The 27,378-nt window shown below is 37.5% G+C and overlaps 4 protein-coding genes and 1 long non-coding RNA gene across 5 annotated transcripts; 4 read left to right on the forward strand and 1 right to left on the reverse strand.

Moving 5' to 3' along the window:
* The first annotated feature begins 322 nt into the window (after positions 1-322).
* Positions 323-1,929, forward strand: LOC134177501 (uncharacterized). Its single transcript, XM_062644283.1, has 5 exons — positions 323-377; positions 468-1,058; positions 1,117-1,266; positions 1,339-1,405; positions 1,679-1,929. The coding sequence occupies exons 2-5, from the start codon at positions 578-580 to the stop codon at positions 1,833-1,835; spliced, it is 855 nt and encodes a 284-aa protein (XP_062500267.1). The 5' UTR covers positions 323-377; positions 468-577; the 3' UTR covers positions 1,836-1,929.
* A 1,776-nt stretch (positions 1,930-3,705) lies between these two features.
* On the reverse strand, positions 3,706-5,663 carry LOC134177540 (uncharacterized). The gene is made up of 5 exons (XM_062644323.1): positions 5,376-5,663; positions 5,194-5,322; positions 4,226-4,363; positions 4,050-4,166; positions 3,706-3,972 (listed from the first exon to the last, which is right to left on the reverse strand). Exons 2-5 carry the CDS (start codon positions 5,299-5,301, stop codon positions 3,853-3,855), a joined length of 483 nt encoding a protein of 160 aa, XP_062500307.1. The 5' UTR covers positions 5,302-5,322; positions 5,376-5,663; the 3' UTR covers positions 3,706-3,852.
* A 7,780-nt stretch (positions 5,664-13,443) lies between these two features.
* Positions 13,444-17,709, forward strand: LOC134176660 (uncharacterized). The gene is made up of 3 exons (XR_009969321.1): positions 13,444-13,555; positions 13,627-13,729; positions 17,559-17,709. It is a non-coding gene; the product is annotated as an uncharacterized LOC134176660 (long non-coding RNA).
* A 43-nt stretch (positions 17,710-17,752) lies between these two features.
* LOC134177659 (uncharacterized) lies at positions 17,753-20,848 on the forward strand. The gene is made up of 6 exons (XM_062644434.1): positions 17,753-17,897; positions 18,296-18,568; positions 19,287-19,781; positions 19,847-19,993; positions 20,110-20,179; positions 20,508-20,848. Exons 1-6 carry the CDS (start codon positions 17,753-17,755, stop codon positions 20,680-20,682), a joined length of 1,305 nt encoding a protein of 434 aa, XP_062500418.1. The 3' UTR covers positions 20,683-20,848.
* Positions 20,849-22,812: 1,964 nt separating this feature from the next.
* Positions 22,813-27,318, forward strand: LOC134177351 (uncharacterized). The gene is made up of 7 exons (XM_062644124.1): positions 22,813-22,924; positions 23,683-24,012; positions 24,640-24,915; positions 25,680-26,249; positions 26,316-26,462; positions 26,557-26,620; positions 26,950-27,318. The coding sequence occupies exons 1-7, from the start codon at positions 22,813-22,815 to the stop codon at positions 27,113-27,115; spliced, it is 1,665 nt and encodes a 554-aa protein (XP_062500108.1). The 3' UTR covers positions 27,116-27,318.
* The last annotated feature ends 60 nt before the right edge of the window (positions 27,319-27,378 follow it).

The raw sequence follows: 27,378 nt of genomic DNA on the forward strand, positions 1-27,378 counted from the left end.
CAATTATTTTAATTAATTACTATTTGCCCAGACCAGAACCGAACAATCTATTAAGTTAAAGTTGTTGAAGATGAAGTATAATTTTCTCTCTGTGCAATTAGCTAGACCAACTATTTCACGGCAATCCGACATCTTGCTCGGTGTATCGGGATCTGCTGTCGAGGCTTGTTTCAATGTCACCGGAAGTCCCAAGCCGTCACTCAAAATCAGCAAAGGGATAAACAACAACGACATTGCGTCTTCTATTAACACAGAAAACGGTTGCGTTTACTTCGGACCTTTAAATCTTAGCGACGATAAGAATGTTACTTTAACTGTGGCAGCAGAAAACTGTTTTGGAAAATCAAACTTCACTCTTCACCTTCAAATTGTTCAAAGTAAATTGTAATATGCGCTAAATAATAAAATTAGTCAAAATGTCTTCTAGTTAAAACTGATAATCTGTAATGTGTCATTTCTATATTTAGGATCATTCTCAAGTCCAACTACGGTTCAGTGTTCAAGAAATAGCTCTCACTATGAAGCACATACAACGCAACTTCCAACCACCAGTAGAATCCAAACACAAACTCAACAAATGCATAATCAAACAGCTGACGTTTCTAGTTCAGCAGCGAACACAATCATTTTGAATTACAATGGAAAAACTGTGGCGTCGGGCAAATCGATATTCACGGTATCTGTTAGTTCCACACTAACAATGCAATACACTTTGACAAATTCACACGACAAACTATTCGTTTGTCACAATGAGAAGACAACAGATCGTGTGTTTGATCGCTATCCATTTCTAATCATACCAAACGTACAACAATCAGACAGTGGAATATACGAAATCATAGCAAAAGATAAGGATGTAAATACCAGATTGTATTTCATGCTTCGAGTAAAGACATCCTATTCTGCAACGGATACATCAGATCTAGGGAAAGGATCGCTGCCTACGAAAAGTGTTACCATGGAAGAAGCAAATGGCTACCCAAGGCGTCTCACATCGACAATAGTTACAACATCAGGTCACGATGAGTCTAGACTACATGTGCACGACACGTCGGAAAGTTAGATCATTTGTTCATATAATTTAGCGAAAAGTACTCACAGCTTTCTTTAATCTAGAAATTGCAGTTTTGACTACAGTAATCATTGTCATCTCGGTCTGTATTCTTGTCTTTGCTCTGCCAACTGCTTTCCTTGTTTACAGAAATCGTCAACGCTTGAATTTGTTAAGTCGCAGGCTAGCCAACTCTAGTAAAGAAAAAATTGGCGGTATCTCTAGTTTCTTCAACAGTTAATATATCTTTATTGCAAAAATCTAAATTGAATCGTTTTGTGATTAAGGAAAACAGACAAGTCCTGCAGATTCGCACGTTGAAGGCGTCAAACAAAAAGCAACTTTTAGCAAAAGGTAATTTGTCCTTGAAGCAACAAGTATCTCGATAATATACTCAAACTATTACGACGAATGCGCATTACACAAACAACGACACAGATGCGAACGATATACAAAAACGTTTGTTGCACAAACCTAGTTTTTACAGTTAGCTAGCAAGTTAGACTAGCAATATTTAAGATAAAATAACTCACATTTTTATCAGTATAATTAGTATAATCAGTATAATTCTAACTCATTTGACTATTTTTAAATTAATATTTATTATTAAACTAAAATTACTTTTAGTGAGGAAACAGTGATGTTATCGCAGTCAACGGCTGGGGACGCTGTGTACGAATGTGTTGAAGAGGATCGAGTGCGACAAGTCAAGGTGGAGTCATCTCATGATTCACCATCAGATATTACTGTTCAAGAAAATGCGGCTTACGAAGTAGCGGTCTAAACTCAGCTATTTACAGTGACGCTTTTTTGCAAAAGTGTTTCGTATTAGGTTGACTATAAGGTATGACAAACATTCGCGTAACTGTAGAGCAACTGCTTTGTGTAGTGTACTATTAGACGAGTGAAGGCAGTTTCACTAAGGCAGAAAAGTTTGCTTGTATGGCAAATAAATGGCTTAAGTTGCAGCGTTGCAATTTATGTGGCTACAATCCAAAGAGGATTTTGGGAAACGGCATAAATTTTATGTCAACTAACTCCAACAAGGTCGGCAACGCATATAAGTATGACTATTAGTAGATACTAGACACTATAATTGCAAAAAGCAATTAAGGGTAGATCGAGAAAATGCAGCTCAAACTGAATTTTTGCAAAATTTGACTTGAATAGTTTACCTAATAATAATTACCAAAACAGTGTAACTCATGTTTGTGATTGTTAGAAATAGACTTTCCTGTGTCCAACTGCTAACGCGAAATCAATCACTTTCGTGGCTTACAACATTTATACAAAAGCTTATTAATTAATTACTATTGTTTAAACATCAACAGCATTTTATATCCCGTATGCAATAATTCTCATTACTTTGACGATTACATACAGTATTCTAGTTGTCTTACATAATTATACATATGGAATTCGTGGTCACGTGACACAACAGTTGCTATGTACTATTTTAGGTATATTACAAGTGACAGGGCTTAAAATTTAATTAACCTGAAAATAGCACTTGAATCTGTAATATTATTTTTCTCGAACATTTCTATCTATCGCGGTTTTTAGAAGCTCATAGCTGTAACATCGACGGTACAATTTATTAATACAGCTTCAATCACAAGTTTTAATTATAGATGCTTTATACAGGATACCATAAACGTACTAAACCTCGCAGCTGTCACGCCACAATTCTGCGATATCGGCAAGGCCATCGAGACCTTCACAAGGCCGGATCCAGGATTTTTTGAAAGAGGGGTTCACTTTGTAGCAGTTATATATAGCATTACTAATTTTCTCTTTTCTGATGAAATTATATGAAATTGTTGAACCACTCCAATTGGAAAAGAGGGGGTTGCAACCCCCTGAACCCCATCTGTATCCGGACCTGCTTCATTTTTTGTTCGGAAATGTAACTACCAGCACTTGAATTTTCAAAGATTTACAGGAAAAGTTTGTTTTACTTTGCTAAAGTAAGTCATACTTCTTCTAAACTCTATTAACTCTTTACTCTAAACACAGAATTGGCAATGCTGGTAAGGACGTTAACGTTAATCTATTTATTTTTGGCTTGTCTATTCTGATTGCTAGTTTAGACTCAGTCTATTCAGACAACACTCTCCACTGTCCTACCTAACCAAGTAATTATGTAGGCTCCAATTAGTTAAAAGCACTAATGTAACATTAGCATTAATATTATATTATTAGTAATTTATTATTATTATAAGTTAACAAAATATAAAAAACATTTGTTAATTAATTACTTAATGTTTTAGATGGGAAAATGATATTGTACAAAGACAACATAACGGTTTATCAGACTGCTGTATTACGTCTAAAAGTTTTTCCAAATTTGTCTGACGTCACACTTACTGCTGCATTTTCCAGAGATTACACTTGGACAGTCGGTGATTTGGGAAAACTTTCTACTTACAAGTGGCGAAGACTTGCTAGAACCCCAACTTCGGAAACGTTTTACACACGTTTCAAACGCCCATGACACCTCTTGTGATTACAAAATCTAATGATCTGCTCATCCGGTATACAGTTCAACGAAGTAATTCTGGGACGTTTTATTCGGCAACGGTAATTCTACGTGTTGGTGATAAGTCGCACATCTAGCAAGAGAAAACGAAACGAAACTAAAACAGGCGGCCATCACAATCTATGGCGTCGACACCACGGACGCAACTTCACACATAACTTTAATACCTGAACTGAGAATGCGTAAACTAAGCCAGCGCAAAGTAGCATGCGCGAAACAACCGTGGTCATAGATGCCATCACAGGAAACGTGTTCAATCGGTCTACATATCACGAGGCCTTTCAGCTAGAAAGATACATGGGAACAGAGCACCTTCCTCGGCCCATTTACGCTTTTCTGCAAAGAATTTGTAACAATGCTCCAGAGTCTCCTTAGACACAACCTAGAGATAGTGAAGCATACACCAACACACATATACACACACAATTTTGGTTTAGGTTCTATGTCAGAACAGTCGACCTTCAGTATTTCGTTCCAGTTTTCTTTCGCTTTGGTTTGTCTTTTAGTAGTGTCTTGAATGTAGAATTCTCTTCTTGGTTGATATTCGAGCAATCGGAGTCCAGCCGTTGCAAATATCTGGTTTATATTAATTAATTAAATACATTCCAGTAAGGACAAAAGTATTTGCTTTATACCTCTTCGTACTCAGCGACCGTGACGTCATTAAAATGCAGTCTTGTCTGATAGTCTTTGAATTCTTGTGTTGATGATGCGGGACAATCACATGTTACGAAGTCATGGGCTATCACTCGACCACCAGGCTTCAACCAATTCTATAGCAAAACAAGTTAGATGCAAATAGTGTGTGTGTGTGTGTGTGTCTGTGTGTGTGTGTGTGTGTGCGCGTGTGTGTGTGCGCGCGCTTGTCTACCTTACTCTGAATAAGCTTAATTGTTATATTAACGAGGATAATTCTAAAAGACACGCATGTTCGAAGCTTTTGGTTGCTATTTTAAATTTCTTAGTTAGCCTTGTCTACTGCAGCCGAAAGAGGAGGCCAAAGTAGGACAGCTAATTCAAAGAACCAGAAAATACAGCAATCATTACTAATGTCCTTGCAAGAGTTGTAAATTCTTGACTTGCTGTAATATAGTTATAATTTCTTTATTGTAATGTATGTAAACATAATAAAGATAATACATATTTATTTTGAAATTTTGTAAACCAAGGCAAAAACTAAAAAAATGAGAAGCTAGTAGGCAAATTTGAAATCTAGTTAAATTAAGTCTAAATATCAAACACCAACTGCCTTACAATTACTATAGCATCTAGTTTAAATCAATTATTATATAAGCATTAACACCGGCCTATTAAAGAAATTCAACTAAAACTGTAAAGTTATCTGTAAGAGAGATTTGAAGCTGTACTGTAAACTTTAACTGATGCAAACAGATTATGTTTTGGATTGAACTGCTAAACTCCACATCAACCAATAACAAATTCTCAACTCTTTACAGTAAAATATTGTAATCTCATTTGTTGATAAAGTTTAGAAATACCATACTTGAATCAAGATTTTACCATTTGCTGAATGCTTTGATATAACTGCTACAGTATTTCACTACACGTTTCAGGTACACCATGCTCACTAGAACTCACTTACCCTGACGTTTATGAAGATGGAAAGATGGTCTCCACGATTTAGATGAATGAGACTACCCAAAAAAGAAATTGCGTCAAACCGTTCAGACTCAAATTGCACGTTTCTCATGTCCCTTGCTAGAAACGTAATCTGCTCCAAACACAATATAAATCAGGACTATCCAAATTCTAAACTTCGGTTACCTTGTCAGAAAGACCTTTCTCCTTGCATCGTTCGTTGCACAAAGCTACCAGATTTGTACAGTAGTCGACGGCTGTAACAACAGCGCCAACGTTCTGCGATAATAATAAAGTAAAGTGAAAACGATGTAATAACCAGAAAACACCAACAGTCTAATTGAGGAATATCCACGCCTGATAAGGTAAAGTTGTCTACAGACTACACTTTGTTTGTGACTCTAAAGTTGTTTCTGCTTTCCATTGCTTTAACACATGCGTAGAAGTCTAGTTGCCGAGTGTAGCGAGGCTTCAAATACGGGTCTCACTACAGAAAGGGGAGTGGTCCTATATGGCAATCCGTCAAGCACTCGGTGTACATACATACATACATACATACATACATACATATATATATATATATATATATATATATATATATATATATATATATATATATATATATATATATATATACATATGTATGTATGTATGTATGTATGTATGTATGTATGTATGTATGTATGTATATATGTATGTATGTATGTATATATATATATATATATATATATATATATATATATATATATATATATATATATATATATATATATATATATATGTATGTATATGTATATATATATATATATATATATATATATATATATATATATATATATATATATATATATATATATATATATATATATATATATATATATATATATATATATATATATATCGGTTCCGTGTCCGACTACAGATCAGTATAAGAACAATTCATGCAAGTGACCAAACGGCGAAGGAAAAGCCTCATAAAGTTCCGTAGGCCCATCCTTTTGTATTGTAGCTAGGGATTGTGTGTAATTGACAACCAAGAAACACCTTTATTATCTGAATGCCACCTACAGTCAACTATTCACACAACTATTCCCGTACTACGATCAATCCTTTACTATACTGTGCTGCATCTAACATTGTTGATAGTCAATTCTTGCCGATATCAATTTCTATGTCAGTAAATACCATACCACTGTCGATCGTTACAACGTTACTGACAGCATACTTATACTGTACATTTCAATTGTCTTGATAACGATCGAAAAACGACGACTACTTATTCCAGACCTATATACGTAATCTAAAGTACTATGAGATTTGCATGTTTACTTCCATGACAGCTAGGGTTTCAACAAATACATATTGTCTAGCTAGGACGGGGCGTTTCAGTAGACAGTCAGAATACTTTATTGGACGTGTTACTTACCAAACGCGAGACGCACACGAATACCGTAAAACTAGTTAATATATATTACGCATACATAAAATTTGTAAAGGCTTGTTGACAAATTACCAAAAATTATCTAGCGTAACACGTGCTAAAAGCAATGGATTGACAAAAAGCCACAATTACATAAAGTAATATTTCAAAACTATCGTGTTACTGTATCATAAAGTACTAAATTATATAGTATTAGTGTTCTCCCTAGAAACCATAAGAGGAGAGGGACACCCCGTTAATTGGGCGTTTGATATGCCACGCCTAGTGTTGCCCTTTTCAGTTGCCTGAGATGTCGACGTGATTCAGGAGAAAGTAGCTGGCATGTATCGCTATGTATCTAAGTACACAGTACTTGCACGTGAACACCAGGTGCAAAGGCGAGATACGTGTGATAAGGGGCTGCATTTGAGTATAATAGTGTGTACATCGTTTGATAAGTGGATGCCACACGCCGTTTCAGGCTGCTGTCACACTTAGGGTCACATTGTCATTCACATTCACTGCATAATAATGAAATGTACCCAATGAGCGCTCTCGTGGACCGTACTGCAACACTGAATATTTGGCGCAGTTCTCGACCACTTTATATTTACTCAATTTACTCAACCCAAAATTGCGCATGTGAACGCAAACCTTGGCTAAACCTTGGTTGAGGTTGGCTACGCATGCGGACTAAGGTGTCACTGCAATGTACGACGAGTTTTGGAGGCGTTGCCAGTAATGAAGTTCAATGTGCAATACAAACGCCAAAAGAGAGAGACGAACGCGCCTTGATGTCTAATGCTAATGATTTGGTGCTAATAGAATGATGACTTGCAGATTTGCCAATGTAAACGAAGTAGTTCTAAAGTAGTAATGGTTATCTAACCATGGGTACGTACTTAACCATGGGTACGTACGCTAACCATGGATACGTACCTAACCATGGGTACACGTGTACCTAACTGTAGTTTGCTAACCACGGTGTAAATCCGCTCACAGTACGTTTAGTTATTGCCCGCTGCCACAATTTAGCTTCCTGCAATGGACTGAATGATCGTGACACTGATATAGAAATGTCAATAGCGTTACAAACAAGTAGTACAACGTACGTAAACCACAGCAATTTCACAAACAAGCAAACGAGAAAGAGAAATATTGTCCAAGAGCATTGACCAAATGTAAGCCATCTCTGATTATACATATATAATAAGTATACTTAAAACTGTCGTGAGAAAGCTGAATACACGATAGTAATACTCAAACGCTCATTGGGTGGAGACCATGTACCGGTAACTACTTTGTATCACCTCCCCATTCGCCCACGTATGTAAAAGGTCTGGCCACGTAAGACTAGACTCTGGGAGGTCAAGTCTACTAATTTATGCAAGATTGCACTTCATTAATTAACTTACAGCAAGTCACATTTCTGACATGGCAGAGCAATGCGTGTTCTTACCGTGGTTCCCTGCTCAGCATCTGCATTAAGGAGTACAGTACATTGAGGAATCGTTCTATCTGTAGCCGTATTGACATCCCTTTGCCGTTCGCTGAGATGTTTTTGCCGCCTGTTGCTCTGCCTTTGCCGCCTGCACAGTCGGCCGCCCTAGTCGTCTGTTGAGCCGCTTGTGACGCATTCAACAACAATGTGATTTCTAAGCCATTTGGTCTACTTGCCATAGACTCTAGGTAAGACTGCGTGGTCAACTGACCAAACAATAGAAATGTCAATGCTAACTAATGTCAATTTCAACACACATTGACATTCCCCTCGAGAGTTGTACCCAGTTCTCTCCTCGCCGCGCTCCACGTGTTTTTTAGCTAACACGTGCTTTTGCCTAAAGATTTTGGGAGAACACTGTCAGTGGAACCCTCTAGCGCTAGCAAAGAAAATAGAAGACTTCTCTTCCTAGATTATTACCTCTGCAAGATAGACAGCAAATCCTCCGGATCCTGCACCAACATCTAGAACCGAGTCTCCAGCCTCTAGCTTGAGATGTTCAACAGACCCCTACAGAGAAAGAGTAATGCACAATACTAATAAAATAGCTAGCAGCAAATGTATTTCGCCGAGCCGTAACAGCATGTCAGCAATTTTTAGGCAGCAGCTCCTCGAGTAGGTACCTGGCATTTGGCTTCAACTTCAGAGCCTATGAATCCTTCTCAATATAATTATTATTGAAATCCATTGCTAAAGATCTGTTTTAGACTGTACCATTCTTTTGAAATCCTAGATCAATATCGAAGCCGCTCACTTTCAGTGCCTCACTAAGCCAATGCGAATACATCTACTTCATCATTGACGTATCACAGCAGAGCGTGTTGGTCTCAGGATTAGGTGTCGCGGAGGAAGATTTTCTTGCATCGCACTGATAGATGCTTGTACGCCATGTGACTTGCATATGCCAAGGACATTATCAAGATTGTGTCTTTGAACTGACGTCTAAAACACCCAGCACGTCTGCAGTAGCATCTTCCGTTCGTAACAAACCCTAAAACCCATATGGCTTGTAGTTGGAAGAACTTGAAATTCTTCTATCAGACCTTCTTCTACTCGTCTTATCTTCATTAATACTAGTGCATCGATCCATACATCCTCTAACAGCAGTATAATTGATGCCAAAGATAAGGTCATTCTTTGGACTTGTAGGTCTATCTTATATATACACTTGATTAGTGAGACTTTACAAATGGAATATCAAGTCATTTGACAACGTTCTAGCTAGGCCAAATTACATAATTAAACTGCTTGTAACAAGGTGTAGCCTCGTACACAGCTCCACTTGCGCGCCCGGAGAAGAGGGTCTGGTACACGTGGTCTTCGCATACGCGCATCAGTTACCCTGAAATCGGCGTAATGTATTTACGCATGCGGAACCGAAGTTGCTTTTTTAGAATCTCAAACCGATAATGTCGCGTGCAACTGATGAACGGACAGCGAAATAGCTTCCATGCGTGGATGAAGCCGCAGGTCTAGACTCAAGGTCAAGTGATCCAACTAGACGATTTTGGACCTTGCTTTGTGGTAGTGTCGAGTTCGATGTCTAGTCGAACTGCAGTCAGGCTGATTACAGTGTCTACTTAGCGAGAAGGACTGGAGCAGAAGCTGCAGCTGCTGCAGTCCTTCTCGCTCTGTACGACAGACGGTCTTGCACACAGATCTTACTCCGTCAATGTAGCAGAAAATTGAGGTTACAGGCTCATGACAGTTAGAACTGGTGTCTAAGTCGAAAAAGCGGACAAAGAAAATTACCTACTGAACACGAAAGCTGTTCGCTGTCATTGCGCGCGACACTATCAGCTTGAGATTCTAAACAAAGTCGGTTCTGCATGTTCCAGACATTACGCCGAATTCGAGGTGTAATTTATGCGCGAATGCGAAGACAATGTACGAAGCACTTTGCCGGGCGCGCAAGAGGGCCTGGGTATTGTAGTGTTTACTCATCTTGCTTAAATAGGTTAACCTAAAGTCGGTGTGATAGCACCCAAAGTCATTATCGAAAGTCTTTTCTACTGAACAGAACTACACCTGTTTGCCTGTCTTTGTCCATCTGTCTGTCTGTTTGTTCATCCTTCCGTCTGTCTGTCTGTCTGTCTGTATGTCTGTCTGTCTGTCTGTTTGTCTCCCTCACTGTCTCGTCTCTCTACGTTCTGTTGTGATTGTCTGTTTGTTTTTATGCTGTCTTTTGGTTTGTCCTTCACTCTCTGTGTATGCATATTTTTGGTTTTCCGAATCACTAGTAAAACGGTAGAAAACTAATACAATATGATTATGAATATAATATAAATATAATACCATAAAATATAATACCTTAAAATATAATACCATAAAATATAATAAAATATAATAAATAGATGAATTATGAATCTTTCCAAACATTTAAGTGTCAATAGAGGAGATCCTATCCGGCAAGTCGTAGTCCCTAAACTTTTGCGGGGTAAGGTAATGCACTTATCGCACAACTCTATCATGGGAGGACATATGGGAATACGAAAGACCACGGACCGAGTTCTTACCAACTTCTACTGGCCAGCCGTGCGAGAGCACGTGGCGAGATACTGCAGGTCGTGCGACGTATGTCAGCGAACTGTTCGGAAAGGGACATTACCCCGAGCTCTTCTGCAGCGAATGTCATTGATCGACTCGCCGTTGAAGAGAGTGGCCGTGGACATCGTTGGTCCTATCCATCCAGTGAGAGACAAAGGACACAGGTATATTTGACGCTAGTGAACTTCGCGACACGTTATCCGGAAGCAAAAGCCTTGAAGCATATTAGTATAGAAGCAACGGCAGACGCTCTTGTTAGTCTGTATAGTCGTCTCGGAATTCTTGAGGAAATTCGTAGCGACATGGGGAGCCATTTTGTCTCCGAGTGTAGGCAAGAGGTGTCGAGTGTCTTTAGCATTCGACAGATGACAACCACACCGTATCACACGATGTGTAACGGGTAGGTCGAGTACTTTGACGTACATTAAAGCGGATACTAAAGAGACTATGTTCGGAGCAGCTCAAGCAATGGCACTGGTACATTGACACCTTGTTGTTTGCCTGTAGAGAAGTTCCGCAAAAATATACGTGCTTTGCCCCCTTTGAGTTACTGTACGGAAGAGCGGTAAGAGGTCCCATGCACATACTACGCCGCCTTTGGACCAAAGAGGAAGACGAACCCAGTGTGCACACGTCATACCGGTGCGTGTTCGAACTTAGGGAGAGACTGGAAGAAACGCTAAAACTTGCCAGAGAGGAGCTACAGAAGTCGCAAACACTGCAGAAACGATACTTCGACCAAAAATGCAAACGACGCGAACTCGAGGAAAGTGATCAGGTGCTGCTATTGCGGCCTACGGATAGAAACAAGCTTGTCATGCAGTGGAAAGGTCTCTATGTAGTCGAAAGAAGAGCGGGAAAGGTGGACTATGTCGTCAACGTCAAATTAAATTAAAGGTCTTTCAAGTCAACTTGCTGAAGTGATACTACTCCCGAATTAATGGAGAGGACCAGAAACGTAACACATCGAAGGAACGAGAGGCGGTGCTGGAATTGGTGAGCTCAGCAATAATAGTACCTGACGGTGAAGGAGGCACAGACGACGCGGTAAATGATGACGAACTCCTTGACGTGAGCCCGTGTTGTGAACAAGAGACCATCAATAATGTGAAATTGGGGGTGGAGCTAAGCGTCCAACAACGCGCACAAGCGCAACGCCTGATTAAAGAGTTCAGTCCTGTATTCACCGATGTGCCTGAAGAGATAAACTTGTTAAAGCACCACGTTAAATTGACTTCGGACGAACCAATTCGGTCACGACCCTACCCAGTCTCTACAGTGTGAGGGAAACTCTGCGAAAGAGCTAAGCGACATGATCAAAATGAATGTCATCCAAGAGTCAAGATCCCCGTATTTATCTTCAATAGTCATCGTGAATAAAGGAACGGCACGAATAGGTTGTGCATCGATTTCAGAAACCTCAACGAGATAACAGAAGTTGATCCAGAACCAACAAAAACAGTTGCGGAGACAATCCAGAACCTTAGCACCGACAAGTGGTTTTAATGATCGATCTGAGCAAATGATACTGGCGTGTGCTCCTGGCCGAGGAAGATGTTCACAAGACCGCATTCTCTTCGCCCGATGAATCGTACGAATTTTTTTAGAATGCCATTTTGAATGGTAAAATCGGGTGCGACCCTGATGAGAGCATAAAGGATTCTGCTTGAAGGCATGGAGAATGTCGAGCGCTTTGTCGACGACATCCTAATCTTTAATTTTACCCCGGAAGAGCAAATGTGGACGTTCCAAGAACTACTTCGACGGATGACTGCTGCTAATCTGACGGCTCGTCCTTCAAAGACAGTAATCGGCGCCAACTTAATCGACCTTGCGGGCAACAGAGTCGGTTAAACAACTAGAAACCATAAATACAATATATATAATTTTGAACCGTACTTGTACTTCTACATGCATGCAAGAAAACAAAGTACGTGTTGTGGTTGTTTTACTACCAAAGCATGTACCTCTAACATAGCAAAGCATAGTTATATTTTCACTAATACCAATGTGTCTATAGAACCATCTGATAGGCACTGTTCTAGAAGCAGAGCTGCAAGTTGACGCGAGATGTTACGTGTTGTATATAGCTAAAGTTCTAAATTGATTTTTGCTCAAGTACGCAACGGTTCGTTACACTTTGGGGCTCTCAGACTGGAACAGCAACTGAAGCACGAGTGCGACATGCAAGAAGCGCCGACAACAGAAGTCTACTCTCTTCGGAAAGGGATCGAGCGGCTCAGCCTAGCCTAGGCGTAAGAACCACGTGAGCCACAGAGCCCACGTCCCCAATCAACAGTTGGCCTATGGTCACTATACTTAAATAGGTCATAGTGAAAACGACCTACAAGTGGAAGCAAACGAGGAGCTCCAGTACGACAATTAATGCAAAAACTACACTTACGCGCTGACGTCTTGGTTACCCGAGGCTACACTTGCCGCGCCTAAGAAGATTTGGCCCCAACCTGGATGACATTCCTACGCCACTGGGTTGAAACGAGTCCTTTCATGATGAGAGAAACAACCAGATGCAACAATTTGATGAGATACTATACGTCTGCACTGGAGCAAGCTCAGGAGCACGAGTTGGCATGCATCCGTGCTGTTCAAGAAGAGTTATCGCAGGAGAGCTCGCAATCGTCTTAGAGCGTTGTTATAGCAACAGGTGACTGCTATAGAGGTATATCTTCTCAAGACGATAGTGATAATCAAATTATATACTAGAATATGAATAACAATGAATAAATATTAATAAATGCCTGCATGTACGGGATGTTTCAAAAGTGTCTTGCTACAGATGTCACACCACAGTCGTATGACACATGCAAAGCACCCAAGAGCTACAGATTGCGTACTGAGAAAACTTATCACAACCTCTGTACACTGTCCTTTGCTACAGTAAGCAGCATCTGTTCTGCTTATAGTATGATAAATTGCTATAATGCTTTGCAATCATATCGTACCTATAGACAGCAATGCTCAACAAGCAAGTAAACTTTGTTTTGTCTATTGTTATCGCTATTTTGGAGTCGCTCTCTGGTGATCAAACATTACTTTGCCCAACATACAGAGGTAAATTTTCATACTCATGCTTGATTTGTTAACTAGGAGTAATAATTACCTAAGGGGTCTTATCGTTTCAACAGTCGATCGTCCAGTGCCCATTTCCACGAATTCGCGTATGTCCTCTAACTAGCTGAGTGCGGTCAAAGCGATTTGAAACTGTCACACATATTGTTGTGTGTCGAAACAGGAGGCAAGGCGATATCTCCACCTATCCTATCACCTCGGACGCCGAGCGGGTACACAAGACGTAGTCTCGCGTAGCCAAAAGAGGAGGGGTTTGGCTACGCGAGACTACATAGGCGAGAATAGCGACCACCGTGCAGCGCGATCGAAAAGCCCAAAGTGAGAGATTTGAAGACTTCCAGACACACTACCAAAAGCTCTGGTTCGCTGTCTGTCTGTCTCTCTGTCCGTCCGTCTGTCTGTCTGTCTGTCTGTCTGTCTGTCTGTCTGTTTATCTTCTTGTCTGTCAATTTCATTTATTGAAACACAAACTCTACGTTACATTTCTAACACTAAATACAAGCAATCTAGTGAGTTCAGATTTAGTTTAATGCAAACAACTTTGATTCCCTCTATTCTGTATGTTCTCATCTACTTCATCTGTCTGTCTGTCTTTCTGTCTGTCTGTCTGTCTGTCTCTGTCAGTCTGTCTTATTTCACTATTGAACACAAAGAGCAAAGTTTACAAGAACACTATAGGTAAAATCTGCTAGACTAAATGTCCATCTATTGAGACATACAGGTCGACTAAAATTCTAATTAATAATGTTCTGAATAAATATCTCTTTTATTGTAGTTCAATTCTTTGTTTCTCTCTGCAATTATTCTAAGCTTTTTATCATTACAGTGGAATTCGGACTTATGTCTGTCTGTCTGTCTATCTGTTTGTCAATGCTAGTATATTTTCAAACATGAACTATAGTACAAAAGCAAATAAAGGATAATTACGAGTTCATACAGATTTCAAGTTCTATAAGATTTTATGGAAATAAAGTCCTTGTTTATGCTAGAATGCTATTTGTGTCAGATGCTTTTTCTGGAACACACGAGCATTGCACAGCTGCAGTTTGATGGAAATTCGCTTCCTCCATTAGTCTTTGAATTTACTTGCATTTTGTTGGCCTTTGTCAACTCTTGATCTTCTTGACAAAGTGTTTAGATAGCGCTCTGCATTCCTCATCCCCATCTCCCATAATGTTCTAATACTAGAGGAATCACCTGTACAGACATACCTACTTGATATGTTTCTTTTCCGTATCTTGCCTTTTTCTGTCTTCTCGTCTTGATGCTGCAGCTCCATCAATTGTATCAGATAGAGGGAATATGTCCGAACTCCACGGGTGGGCTAAGGTTATGTCCAACTCCACATCTGTTTGTCTGTCTGTCTGTCTGTCATATATTTCTTATATCAAACTATAATACAATTCTGCAAAGAAGTACATTAATACAACTAGACTAATGTTCATTGAAAGCTAACATTACAGCAAACTAAATCACTTATATATAACTAAGACTAATGAGGAAAAAATTGGGTGCTGAGAGAGACAAGCCTCTCAGACCCACCGCACAACATGCTAAGTTTCTTTGACATAAGTGGAATATTACACTTCTGTAATTGCACAGAGAATCTTTTTCAACAAAAGTCCAAATATTCCGCAGCATTTTGGTCTTCATGCTTTACCTAAAGAAAAAGTCTGCCAGTTTCTGCAAAAATTTTCTCGCTTCTTATCCCCATGATCCAAAATGTTCCTTAACCAGTGGAAAGACTTTGACTACTGAGCCTCCAGGCAGTTTCTGTTGTTCGTACTTAGACGTCTTTCTAGTTTCTCTTCGATTAGCTGCAACCCTGTTGCCTCAGCAGAGCTTCTGAGCTTCAAGGGTGTGCCAATGAGATGTCAAGATCAATATTGGAACCCGACTCAGCATCAAACATGATAACGTCAGGTCTACATTCAGAGTTGGTATACCTGTTTCTTGGCTCACGACAATGGAGAATTCGTAGACTTCTAAGGCACTCCGACCACACTTCAGCAATACACTCATGGGACCAAATAGGGCCTCCCCTGTCTTGCAGGTAAGTAAGTGGTATCCGCTGTCGTCTATTGGTGCATTGCAATTACAATACTCTACCCATTTTGAAATGGTGATAGGCAGACCCAATCTCACACGACACGCCAAGCGAAATTCGCAAGATTTGAGTGCGAATCCGTACGAGGTTGGTAATGCATGCAGGCATGCACCTGCGCTCTTTCCTTGAAGAGAATAAAACCTTGCTTCATCTCTTGCAGCTGGAGCTGCATCAACCAAGTGCTGGAAATTTTCTTTGAACTTAGAAATGGACAATTGATGTTGTAGTTGTTTAATTCCTTTGTAATCTGAGATCCTTTTCTTTGTTGGAAGCTATGATCGAAAAGCATGTCCAACAGAGCTAGAAGCATCACAAGTGAATTTATCTATGATGACTTTCAGATGTAGGAAACGAGATGGTAGCTCAGATATAGTATGGGACCAGGAAGCAACAAAAGCAGGACCAGCGATGGGAGATAGTGGGGTTAGACAAAATCCACCCATACGAATAGAGAGACATGCCTTTGTCCAGACCTGATCATTCACAAATGTTTCACCAAGAAGATGAACAAACGTTTTCGAGATTGAAAATCTTGGATGGAAGCAGCTTCAGATAGCAAGGTAGGCTCCACAGATCTAGCCAAATGATTAGGTCTAGGAACATAACAATGTCTCGAGTTGGTCACAAAATTGGTCCCTCGAATGTTCATCCTGAACACACGTTGTAGACACGAAGCTAGATGTACCAACTGGTATACCCAGAAAAATCGAACCATCATGACTCACAGGAATTTCGTCAAAGCCAGTGAGATAAGTAACTTTGGGACTGAAAACTTCACACTTGGTTTTAGAGACAGACAAATTGATGGTTGAAAAAGATTTTTTGAGTATATTGAAAAGTGCAAGCACCTTGTCTGTTTGTCTGTATGTCTTTCTGTCTGTCTGTCTGTCTGTCTGTCTGTCTCTTTGTCTGTCTATCTGTCTGTATGTATGTCTGTCTCTCTGTCTCTCTGTCTCTGTCTTTGTCTGTCATTATGTCCCTTTCAACTATGATACAATAGCATATCGCTAAATACTTGCGTCCTTTATACAACAACTATAACAACTTACTACTATAAACTACCTAAAATACAGGAGTCGTACGATCCTCTGTTTTTACATGATTATGAGACAAAACAGCCACTTGTGTACAAATAAACCATCATTATTTTTACGTAGCAATGACGCACAGGCAGACAGACAGACGGATGGACAGGCAGACAGACAGAGAGACCGAGAGACAGACAGAGAGACAGACAGAGAGACATACAGACAGACAGAAAAAGGCATGTAGACAGACAGACAAACATGTAGACATGTAGACAAACAGACAGACAGACAGACAGACAGAGACAGACAAACAGACAGACAGACAGACAGACAGACAGACAGACAGACAGACAGACTGCATTGTTCATTTTTAAGTGTTACATGTTTGTTGGTTTTTAAAATCTTGTCGTAGTAAACTCTTGTAGTTGCAGAACTTTATATAGTTACCTTGCCAGCATTGTATTATAGATGTATGTTTGAAATAAAAGGTTTTTGACAGACAGACAGACAGACAGACAGACGGACAGACAGACAAACGCATTCGTATATGGTAGTATTACTGTTTGATAGACCACTTCTACAAATCTTACCATAGACTATAAACCGTCTAAATGTTTGGGTAGTTTCAACAAATTGTACAAATTCATTGATATTGATTAACTTGTTTTTATTATAGAAGACTTAGATATTATACTGTACAAACAAAATATTACGGTGTATCAACTTGTTGGATCTCGGATCACATTTCGTGCAAATCGATCCGACATAAGACTACGAGTTACGCCGTCTAGTAACTTTCGTTGGACTGTCAACACTTTTGAAAATAATTTTACCTACCAGTGGCCAAAACCAATGAAATCGTCAATCAAAATGAGGAAAATCTTCAGGTTGCATTACAGCAGTCTCCGCGTTGTTGGTGTAACAAAGGAATACGATGGCGTTCGCGTAAGATATACAGCTCGACTAGAAAATTCTACAAGCTTTCATTCAGGAACAGCGACTCTACGTATAGCTGGTAAGCTAAAATCATAAATTTCTAACAATGACTTGTCAAAGTGTGAGATCACACAATGAAGTATTTTCAAATGTATCTGACGACAATGATACAGCTGAACCTTAGAAATCTTACACTAAGTCGTTCAACCGTTTTGATATATAAATTTGCTATTGAAACTAATCAGTAAATGGTATAGCTTGTACAACTAAAACATGATAGAGCACAGTTAAAATATACATTAAAATAACAAATTTTAAACTTTTTTGAAGTAATAATTATACCTATTTTCTGTGTTAATAAAGCAATAATAAAGCTAAAATATTAATTTTAATATTAAAAATTTAATTTTGGTTAGTATTTTTATTACTAAAGAATTTAAGTACAATAATAATGTAATTGTTTTGTTACGTGTTTAGAACTACCCACGGTTTCCAGACATTCAAGAATTTTGGTAGGTGAATTGGGGTCTATTTTTGAGGCTTGTTTCAAGGTCACCGGAAGTCCGAAGCCTTCACTAAGAGTCAACAAAGAAGGCAATGACAACATCAGCAGCACGGTTTCTACTAACACAACGAGAAACTGCGTCTACTTTGGACCTCTACAACTCAGTGATGCTGGAAATGTTACTGTAACAGCAGAAAATTGTTATGGAAAATCAAACTTCACTCTTTACTTTCAAATATTCCAAAGTAAATTGCAATAAATTGTAAATAATAAAGTCAGACCAAGCCGTCTTGTTTGAAAATTGATAACCTGTAATATTCCATGTGACGTGTTCTGCAGTGATTTAGCTACAACATTAGCTTTACAATATTTTAAATGGAACAAACAATCTTAGTTTTAGATTAAAATAGATTATAGAAATTGTTGTAGTTAGGTTTAGACTAAAATAGATTATAGCAATGTTGTTGTTAGTTTTAGATTAAAATAGAATAAAGAACTTGTTGTTTGTTTTAGATTAAAATAGGTTATAGAAATTGTTGTTGTTAGGTTTAATTGTCATGTGTTTTGTTTGTATGTTTTTAGTTTTAATAATTAGATTGATGTTCAGACTGCCGTTTGTTTAATTTACAAAATCCTACAAAATGTGCAGCATTAACTTTTGGTGCTTAATGGAACTATAAGTAAACTTAATATAAGTGTACCTAATTTTGAATTTTTACTAATATCTCAATAAAATAACTAAACAATAAATACCACTATAAAACTTTAGTTTAGAAATATATTCAAACAAATTTTGTGCAAGAAAACAAAGTACATGTGGTACTTGTAACAAAAGCACCTAATAGTAAATCTAATGAGTTCAATTTCTGTTAATACCAATGTGTTACGTTACATATTTTAGTCGCTCTATTATTTATTTTGAATTTGTTGTTATAAATTGAAATATCTAATATTTATGTCTAGAACCATCTTCCAGTCCAACCACAATTTACTGTTCAAGAAATATCACTCAATATGAAGCACATACAACGCAACTTTCAACTACCAATAATATACAAGCACAACAAATACAGAATCATCCAACTGATGTTTTTGGTTCAGCAGCGAACACATTCATTTTGCGTTACAATGGAAGAACTGTGGCTTCGAGCGAATCGAAAATCACAGTGTCTGTTAATTCCACACTAACAATGCAATACACTGTGACTAATCCACAGAATAGACTACACGTGTGTCACAATGAGAAAGCAACGGATCGTGTGTTTGATTGCTATCCATTTTTAATCATACCAAACGTACAACAATCAGACAGTGGGATGTACGAAATCATTGCAAGAAATAGAGATGTAAATATGAGATTGTATTTCAAGCTTCAAGTGAAAGCATCACCTTCAACAGTGGACACATCAGCTACACCATCAAGTCACAACGTGTTTGAACTACGTGACACGTCGGAAAGTTAGATAATATATCATTTAATAATCTTGGAAATTTTTTATACAACTTTGCTATAATTAATCTAGAAATTGAAGTGTGGACTACAGCAGTCATTGTCGCCTCGGTCTGTATTTTTGTCTTTGCTCTGCCAACTGCCTTTCTTGTTTACAAATATCGTCAACGCTCGAATTTGTTAACTCGCAGGCTAGATAACTCTAATAAAGAAGAAACTGGTAAGTCTCCTTTCTTCAACAATTATATACTTGGTTGCATAATTTTAATTATATTATTAATTATATTTTTTATTATATTATTAATTAAATGTTGTTTTTAATCGTTTTGTTGAAAGGAGAACCGAGAAGTCCCACCACAGATTCAAATGTTGAAGGATCAAGGCAAACAGCGATTTTTACTAAAAGGTGAACTGCGCGTGAGTCAACGAGCATCTTGATAATCTACTTGACCTATCACTATCACTAGCACTATCGACACAAACACCAACAAATGTGAAAATGTCTGTTGAACAAACAGAGTTGTGTAAAGTAAACTAATAAACAAAATAAAGTATAAATTATTGAATAAAATAATTATAACATTATTATTAAATTAGATGTTATTATGTATAAACTCATGTGACTGTTAAGTTTCTAGTTAATTAACTATAAGCTTTGTCTTACATTGAGGTGTCGTACATTGATATATCTATAACGTTAATTGCTATTAGCACTTAACTAAATAATTTTTCAGTGAAGAAACTGTGAGTCTAGTAAATCCGACGGCGAATCCGACGGCTGCATGTGGAGACGCTGTCTACGAATCTTGCGAAGAGAATCAAGTACGACAAGTCACAGCAGAATCATCTCATGATTTAGCCTTGGATATTGCTGTTCAAGACAATGCAGCTTACGGAGCAACAGTTTAATCAGCGTTTTAAAGTACTGTGTTTTGCTACTGTTTGCTATTCAGTTGACTTTAAGTACCGCATGGCAAACATCCGGGTAACTGTCAAGTAGCTACAGATCTTTTTTCAATGTGCTTTTGTGTTTGTAGCGTAGTATAATAAGAGTCTATGCATTTTGCAGAGAGAAGTCTATAGTTTTAACGCGAAGTAATGGCTTGCTGTGCAACAATTTAAGTAGCCAAAGTCTAGTTAACGACTTTTAGATAACGACGTGAAATTGACATCGAAACTAACTAACAACACTACAAAGCTTGCTTATACGGATAACGTTTAGTATATTTTATAAATAGAGATTGGATGTTAACTGCAAAAACATTTAAGTTAACCCTTCCGGTCCCGGTCAAAAGCGAGAACTAGACTACATTATGTCAAGTTCGATCACGTGCTAATTAAATTATATAATTGTCAATTTCGATCACGAGCTAATTGAAGTTACCCATATATATCATAACATGGGAAAGTCAACACAAATATTTGGACAAAGAGTTTAGCAAATGACATGATTTTATGTGCTAGACCAGGCTTGGTTCACTACAGTGAGTACGTGCATGTACTCTGTTATGCTTTCTCTTGAACGTGAATGTGGTAGACTCTGCCTGAAGACATAATTAAGGGTGAAAACCACAGATAGGATGCTCTTTCGCTGTTTCTTCAAAAGCTACATCTGCCATCCAACGTTTTAATAAATTTAATTACAGAAAAATATGCACCGGCCGCAATACATATATGAAGTAGTCAGCAGAAGCTTAATCGCTACTATATAATATATAGGTCCTAACTACTACTAACTAGCTATATCTAATAAAAAGATCAATGGATTAATAAGGATTATTGGATTTATCTCTGATATTGTCATTCCCAGAAAGTATTAGTCTTAACATTGCTCTCCGGCAGATATTGTGAACAAGCCTTTAATTATAGAAGTTACGACGCGACGCTCTGCTTATATAAGGCTATGCTGCGATTGCGGACAGAAATACAGAGCAATTGTTATAGAGGGCGTTTCTGAAGGGAAGCACGTGCCTCCAATGCCCTCATGTAATTACATCCGCCAATGCTTATGGTAAAGATTGTAGAAAGGAAGGTTGGTTCAATAGATCGATCCGGAAGTCAGCTGTATGCTCTTTTGTTTAACTAAGTAATAGCACTTTTCGAGACGGGCCCAGACTGAAATTATTGCATGAAAAAAGCAATCAATGTTGCACCAATTATTGGAAACGTCCGATTGCCGGATTTTGCAAAAGATTGACTCAAAATCACGTCAATTAAATTGACCTGCAAGTGTCTTATTGTGTAAGATGTAACTTTAAATTCGAGAACTACAGACGTCTTTTGTCCATTCTATTAATTTGTTTACCTTCTTTCCGGGTTTCAACTGGATTGCAGCAACGGTGTTAGAAGTTACGTAATTACGGACGGGACAGTGACTATACAGGGACTAATACGGGAGCATGACGTATAGAACAGTAAACGATTGCGGTCGCCGACGAAAAGAAATGCTCGAAAGTTGTTTCGTTCTAGATAAATGCAGCTCGTTTTCTATCGCGTATACACATCCAATTTGTGTCACAAACGAGAGAATTTGTAACAATCGCCTACATACCAGACGCTGACCAAAACACCAAAAAGGTGAGAAAGCGTTGGTTGGCTTGAAATACGGATCTGGTGTCTAGGAAATCAAATCTGGTATTTATCTCACTAATTTCGGCGAAGCGGCAACACGGCAACATCGACCTTTCTTTCACCAAACCCTTTCTTGACCGGAAGGATGACGTGGCGCGAAAAGACAGGATATAAACACAAGACAAATGTCACGCCATAGTCGTGTGACTAGCAACCAAGAGCTATATAGCCTCTGCTGCTGTATCGGTATATACCGGAGTTGGCAAAGGTAACTTATCACAATCTCTAGATGACCTTTTGTATACGCTGTTCTTTGCTGGAGTAAGTTCTCTTTCTGTAGAGTATGATAAAGTATACTATGATATACATAGTTTGAGTGGATATATTGTACCTATATATATATATATATATATATATATATATATATATATATATATATATATATATATATGTTATGTGCAGAAGGCAATGTTCAACAAGCAACTAAACTTTCATCTATTTGTCTTTCGGTTATCAGTTGTTGTCGCTCTTTTGGAGTCGCTCTCTTGTGACGAAACAGTAGTTTGCCCTACGGAAAAAGGTAAGTTGTCATACTCATGCTTGATTTGTTAGCTTAGATTGAGACCTCAGCTTTTCAATGCCAACTCATGCACCAAAACCCACAAATTCGCCAACGCCCTCTAACTGAGTGCGCCATACATCCGGCGATTTGTCTTGAACGAGTCCATGCTGTCTAGACTGTCAGTGTAAGATCTAGAGAACCGGTCGCCTCGTTGGGACTATAGCAGGTCGATTCCTCCCTCATTTTTACTGACGGGCGGAGAAGAAAGGTCTAGCTGGTACAGTTCTTTTGATGTTTTCGCGCTGCCGCTTCAGCGATAAACGTTGGAAGTAAGTGTTCGATTAGATAGTCAGGTGACTTTGACGGGTACGCTGTGGTTTCCGGAGCTTGTCATGTCTTGTTTTTAACCCAGTTCTGCGTAAGAACGTCAAGCTGCGAGAACGAAAGCGACACAAGATTGAAAACATCCTGTCGTTTCAATTCATCCGGGTGCAGTCTCGTGTAGCCAGCCCCTCACCTTTGATTGCCTCGGACGCCGAGCGGGAGTGCGTGTCCGAGACAAAAGGAAAGTCACCCTTTTAGCAAAAGATAGACCATTAATTAGAATGCCGAAAGGGTGCGATTAGAGTGGCAGACTTTATGAAACCCTAGCTGCCAGAAACTCTAGCATTGTGTCAGAAAATGTTCGCCAAAGTCAGAATTTCATACTCGCATTCAATAAATATTCAATAAATTGTACAAATTGATTGATATTGATTAGCTGGAATTTGTTATAGGAGTTATACTGTATAAGGAAAATATTACGGTGTACAAACTTGTTGGATCTGATATCATATTTACTCCAAATCAGTCGGACATCAGACTACATGGTTTAACGTCTGAAAAATACAGATGGCACGGACGGATTACTAAAGCTAACTTTGTTTTGGAGTGGGGGAAGTATCCAAAGTTGTCAGGCAAAACAAAATTTTTTTTCAGGACGTTTTACAGACAGCTCCGTTCATCTACTATAACAAAGGAATTCGATGGTGCGCGCCTACAATATACAGCTCGAATGAATGACAACACGAACTTTCGTTCTGGAACGGCAACTCTACACGTAGCAGGTAAGCTTTTAAATCATAAACAGCAGTGATTTGGTATCGCTTTAGATTACCTAATGAATTCATTTCAATTTTATCTGATGATAGAGCTAAAGATGCATCAGGCCACTAGACAGACGTTTAACGATATTGCATGACATTTATTTGCTATTCAAAGACCAAATCAGATTATGTATTACAACGTACTGTATGATCTGCACAGTCAGTATACCTAAATCATAACGATGGGAGAGTAACATAAACATTAAATGTTACAAATTTTAAAAAAATTTAAACACAGTAGTTTATGTTCATAAATAAAATAAAAATAAAAAAATAAATAAAAAGTATGTAAGTAAGTAAGTAAGTAAGTAAGTAGGTAAGTAAGTAAGTAGGTAGGTAAGTAAATAAGTAAATAAATAAATAAATAAATAAATAAATAAATAAATAAATAAATAAATAAATAAATAAATAAATAAATAAATAAATAAATAAATAGATAAATAAATAAATAAATAAATAATAAATATTAATTTGCATATTTAAAATATTTAAAATTTTTAAATATTCTTTTTACTAGTAATAAATATTAAATGCTTTTAAAATATTTAATAATAGTAATAGATATAATTATTTTTGTTACGTGTTTAGAACTACCCAGTGTTTTGGGAGAATCAAGCATTTTGGTAGGTGAATTGGAATCTTTTGTCGAGACTTGTTTCAGTGTCACTGGAAGTCCCAAGCCTTTACTGAAAATTATCAAAGAAGGCATGCGATATGACAACATCACCACAGTTTTTCCTAACCTAAGGAAAAGATGCATCTACTTTGGCCCTGTACAACTCAGTGATGCTGGAAACTTTACTGTCACAGCAGAAAATTGTTTTGGAAAATCAAACTTCACTTTTCACTTACAAATTGTGCAAAGTAAATTGCAATATGCTCTAACTAATATACAATTAATTGAATCAGACAAAACTCATCTATTACTTTTAGTTTCGTAACGTAACCTTTCACACGTTGTGTATTGATTTACACTTTAACTACAACTGTTGACTACAGTGTCTCTAAATACTTTAAATAATGCTAACAATATATAAATACAATTGCTGAATAACTTTGATTATCGTAGCTTTTAAAACATGGTATATTAAAGTAACATTTGTTGTTTTAATTGTGTATTCCTTAAAAATCTGTAGTTTTCTTTTAATTTTTACTTACAACAATTTATAATTGGCAGCACAAACTTTAATAAACACACACAATAAACAATACTGTTAAGTATTTTAGATTAACGTTAAAATTTTTTTGTTTAAAAGTAAAGAAATTTGCTAAATGTGTATGCATAATATTTAGAAACCGTAATTAATGTAAACTATATGAAATTTGATAAAATATAATTAAATTTGCATTTTTAGAAATAATATTTTTAAATCAACTAAACACGATGAATATGCTAGGATAACTTTAGTTTGAAATAGACAAACAGTTTTGTTTAACATTGTCCTAAAATCAAAATTAATATGTATACATGTTCTAGTTGTACTACTACCACTACAGTACAACATGCACTAAACCCTAAAGAGTTCGGTCTTCATTACTTACATTGTAAAATCTTACATATTAGTAGACATTTTATTATTCACTTTGTATTTGTTGTTTGTATTTAAAATATCTCATTTGTTTGGTAGAACCATCTCCTAGCGCAACTACGTTTCCGTGTTCAAGAAATATCACTCAATATACAACGCAACTTCCAACCACCAACGGAATCCAAACACAAACTCAACAAATACATAATCAAACAAAAGACATTTCCATTTCAGCAACGAACACATTCATTTTGAGTTACAATGGAAAAACTGTTGTGTCGAGTAAATCGAAAATCAAAGTGTCTGTTAATTCCACAGTAACGATGCACTACACTGTGACACATTTACACGATAAACTATTTGTTTGTCACAATGAGAAGAGAACGGATCGTGTCTTTGATCGCTTTCCATTCTTAATCATACCAAACGTACAACAATCAGACCGTGGAATATACGAAATCATAGCAAAAACTGGAGATGTAAATACGAGATTGTATTTTATTCTTCAGGTAAAGACATCACTTTCTGCAACAGATACACCAGGTCTAGGGATAGAATCGCTTCCAGCAAATAGAGTTACCAAGGAAGAAAATGGCTACACTAGGGGTTTCACATCAACAATTGCTACACCGTGTCACAACGCATCTAAACTATGCGACACTTCGGAAAGTTAGACCATTTTATCATTTACTAAATTATCAAACAATTTACAACTTTGCTATTCCTATTTTATAGAAATCGAAGTGTTGACTACAGCACTCATTGTCGTCTCGGTCTGTACTTTTGTCTTTGCTCTACCAGCTGCTTTCCTTGTTTACAAATACCGTCAACGCTTAAATTTCTTAATTTGCAGGCTAGCCAACTTTAGTGAAGGAAATACTGGTAAGTCTTGTTTCTTCAACAGTTAATTTCTAATTTCTTATTTGCAAATATTCAATTTGTTGTATATTGTCTTGAATGTTATTGTCAAAAAAAGAACAGAGAAGTCCCACAGATTCAAACGTTGAAAGCATCAAACAAAAAAGAATTTTTGCTAAAAGGTATATATATATATATATATTGTGCGTGAGACAACGAGCATCTTGATAATCTACTAGATCACGGCGCATGCGCATTCTTACTAAAACATATGAGACAAACACGAACAAATGCTGAAATATCTGTGCATAAATGAGTTCTAAATAGCCAAAAATAGTTAACAAGTTAAATGAACAAAATTTTGAATACAATAGTATTTCTTTGTTATTGTCTCGTTTGATTATTTAAATTTTTAATTAAATACGATTTGATTTACATTGGAGCCTCATACATTGGTACACACTTACGTAATAGCGTTGATAGTAGTAATTAACGAAACTTATTTTTTCAGTAAGAGAACAGTGAGAATATCGAATCTAACAGCTTGCGACGATGTAAATGAAGGTTTTCCAGAGGATTCAGTGCAGCAAGTCACGACGGAGTTATCTCATGATTCACCATCAGATATTGCTTTTCAAGAAAATTCAGCTTACGTAACAACAGTTCTATCACAATGATGCTCTTTGCCAATACTGTTTGGTATTCAGTTGACCTTATTGTACAACAAACATCCGGGTAGCTGTAAAGTAGTTGCTAGACATGCACTGTTTCAGCTTTTGTCATGTCACGGTCAGTCGTGTGCTACAGACCGGTTTGCTTGCAAGGCTACTAAATGGCTTGAAGTGTTGCAATATGTGGCTAAGCTTTAAAAAGAGATTTGAAAAACTACATAAAAATCTATATAAACGTCTGAAATATCTCTATAGCAAACAATGTTTAT

Source organism: Corticium candelabrum, chromosome 3 (assembly GCF_963422355.1).
Source record: "Corticium candelabrum chromosome 3, ooCorCand1.1, whole genome shotgun sequence".
Lineage (NCBI taxonomy): Eukaryota > Metazoa > Porifera > Homoscleromorpha > Homosclerophorida > Plakinidae > Corticium > Corticium candelabrum.

Coding starts and splice junctions, on each gene's coding strand:
- LOC134177501 (XM_062644283.1), top strand. CDS start 578: ATGCATAATCAAACAGCTGACGTTTCTAGTTCAGCAGCGAACACAATC. Junction 1,059..1,116: donor TGTGCACGACACGTCGGAAA/GTTAGATCATTT, acceptor TCTTTAATCTAG/AAATTGCAGTTTTGACTACA. Junction 1,267..1,338: donor TAGTAAAGAAAAAATTGGCG/GTATCTCTAGTT, acceptor TTTGTGATTAAG/GAAAACAGACAAGTCCTGCA.
- LOC134177540 (XM_062644323.1), bottom strand. CDS start 5,301: ATGAGAAACGTGCAATTTGAGTCTGAACGGTTTGACGCAATTTCTTTT. Junction 4,167..4,225: donor CGGTCGCTGAGTACGAAGAG/GTATAAAGCAAA, acceptor AATATAAACCAG/ATATTTGCAACGGCTGGACT. Junction 3,973..4,049: donor ACTGGAACGAAATACTGAAG/GTCGACTGTTCT, acceptor CACTATCTCTAG/GTTGTGTCTAAGGAGACTCT.
- LOC134177659 (XM_062644434.1), top strand. CDS start 17,753: ATGAGGAAAATCTTCAGGTTGCATTACAGCAGTCTCCGCGTTGTTGGT. Junction 19,782..19,846: donor ACTACGTGACACGTCGGAAA/GTTAGATAATAT, acceptor TAATTAATCTAG/AAATTGAAGTGTGGACTACA. Junction 19,994..20,109: donor CTCTAATAAAGAAGAAACTG/GTAAGTCTCCTT, acceptor TTTTGTTGAAAG/GAGAACCGAGAAGTCCCACC.
- LOC134177351 (XM_062644124.1), top strand. CDS start 22,813: ATGTTCAACAAGCAACTAAACTTTCATCTATTTGTCTTTCGGTTATCA. Junction 24,916..25,679: donor TCACTTACAAATTGTGCAAA/GTAAATTGCAAT, acceptor TTTGTTTGGTAG/AACCATCTCCTAGCGCAACT. Junction 26,621..26,949: donor AAAAGAATTTTTGCTAAAAG/GTATATATATAT, acceptor TTATTTTTTCAG/TAAGAGAACAGTGAGAATAT.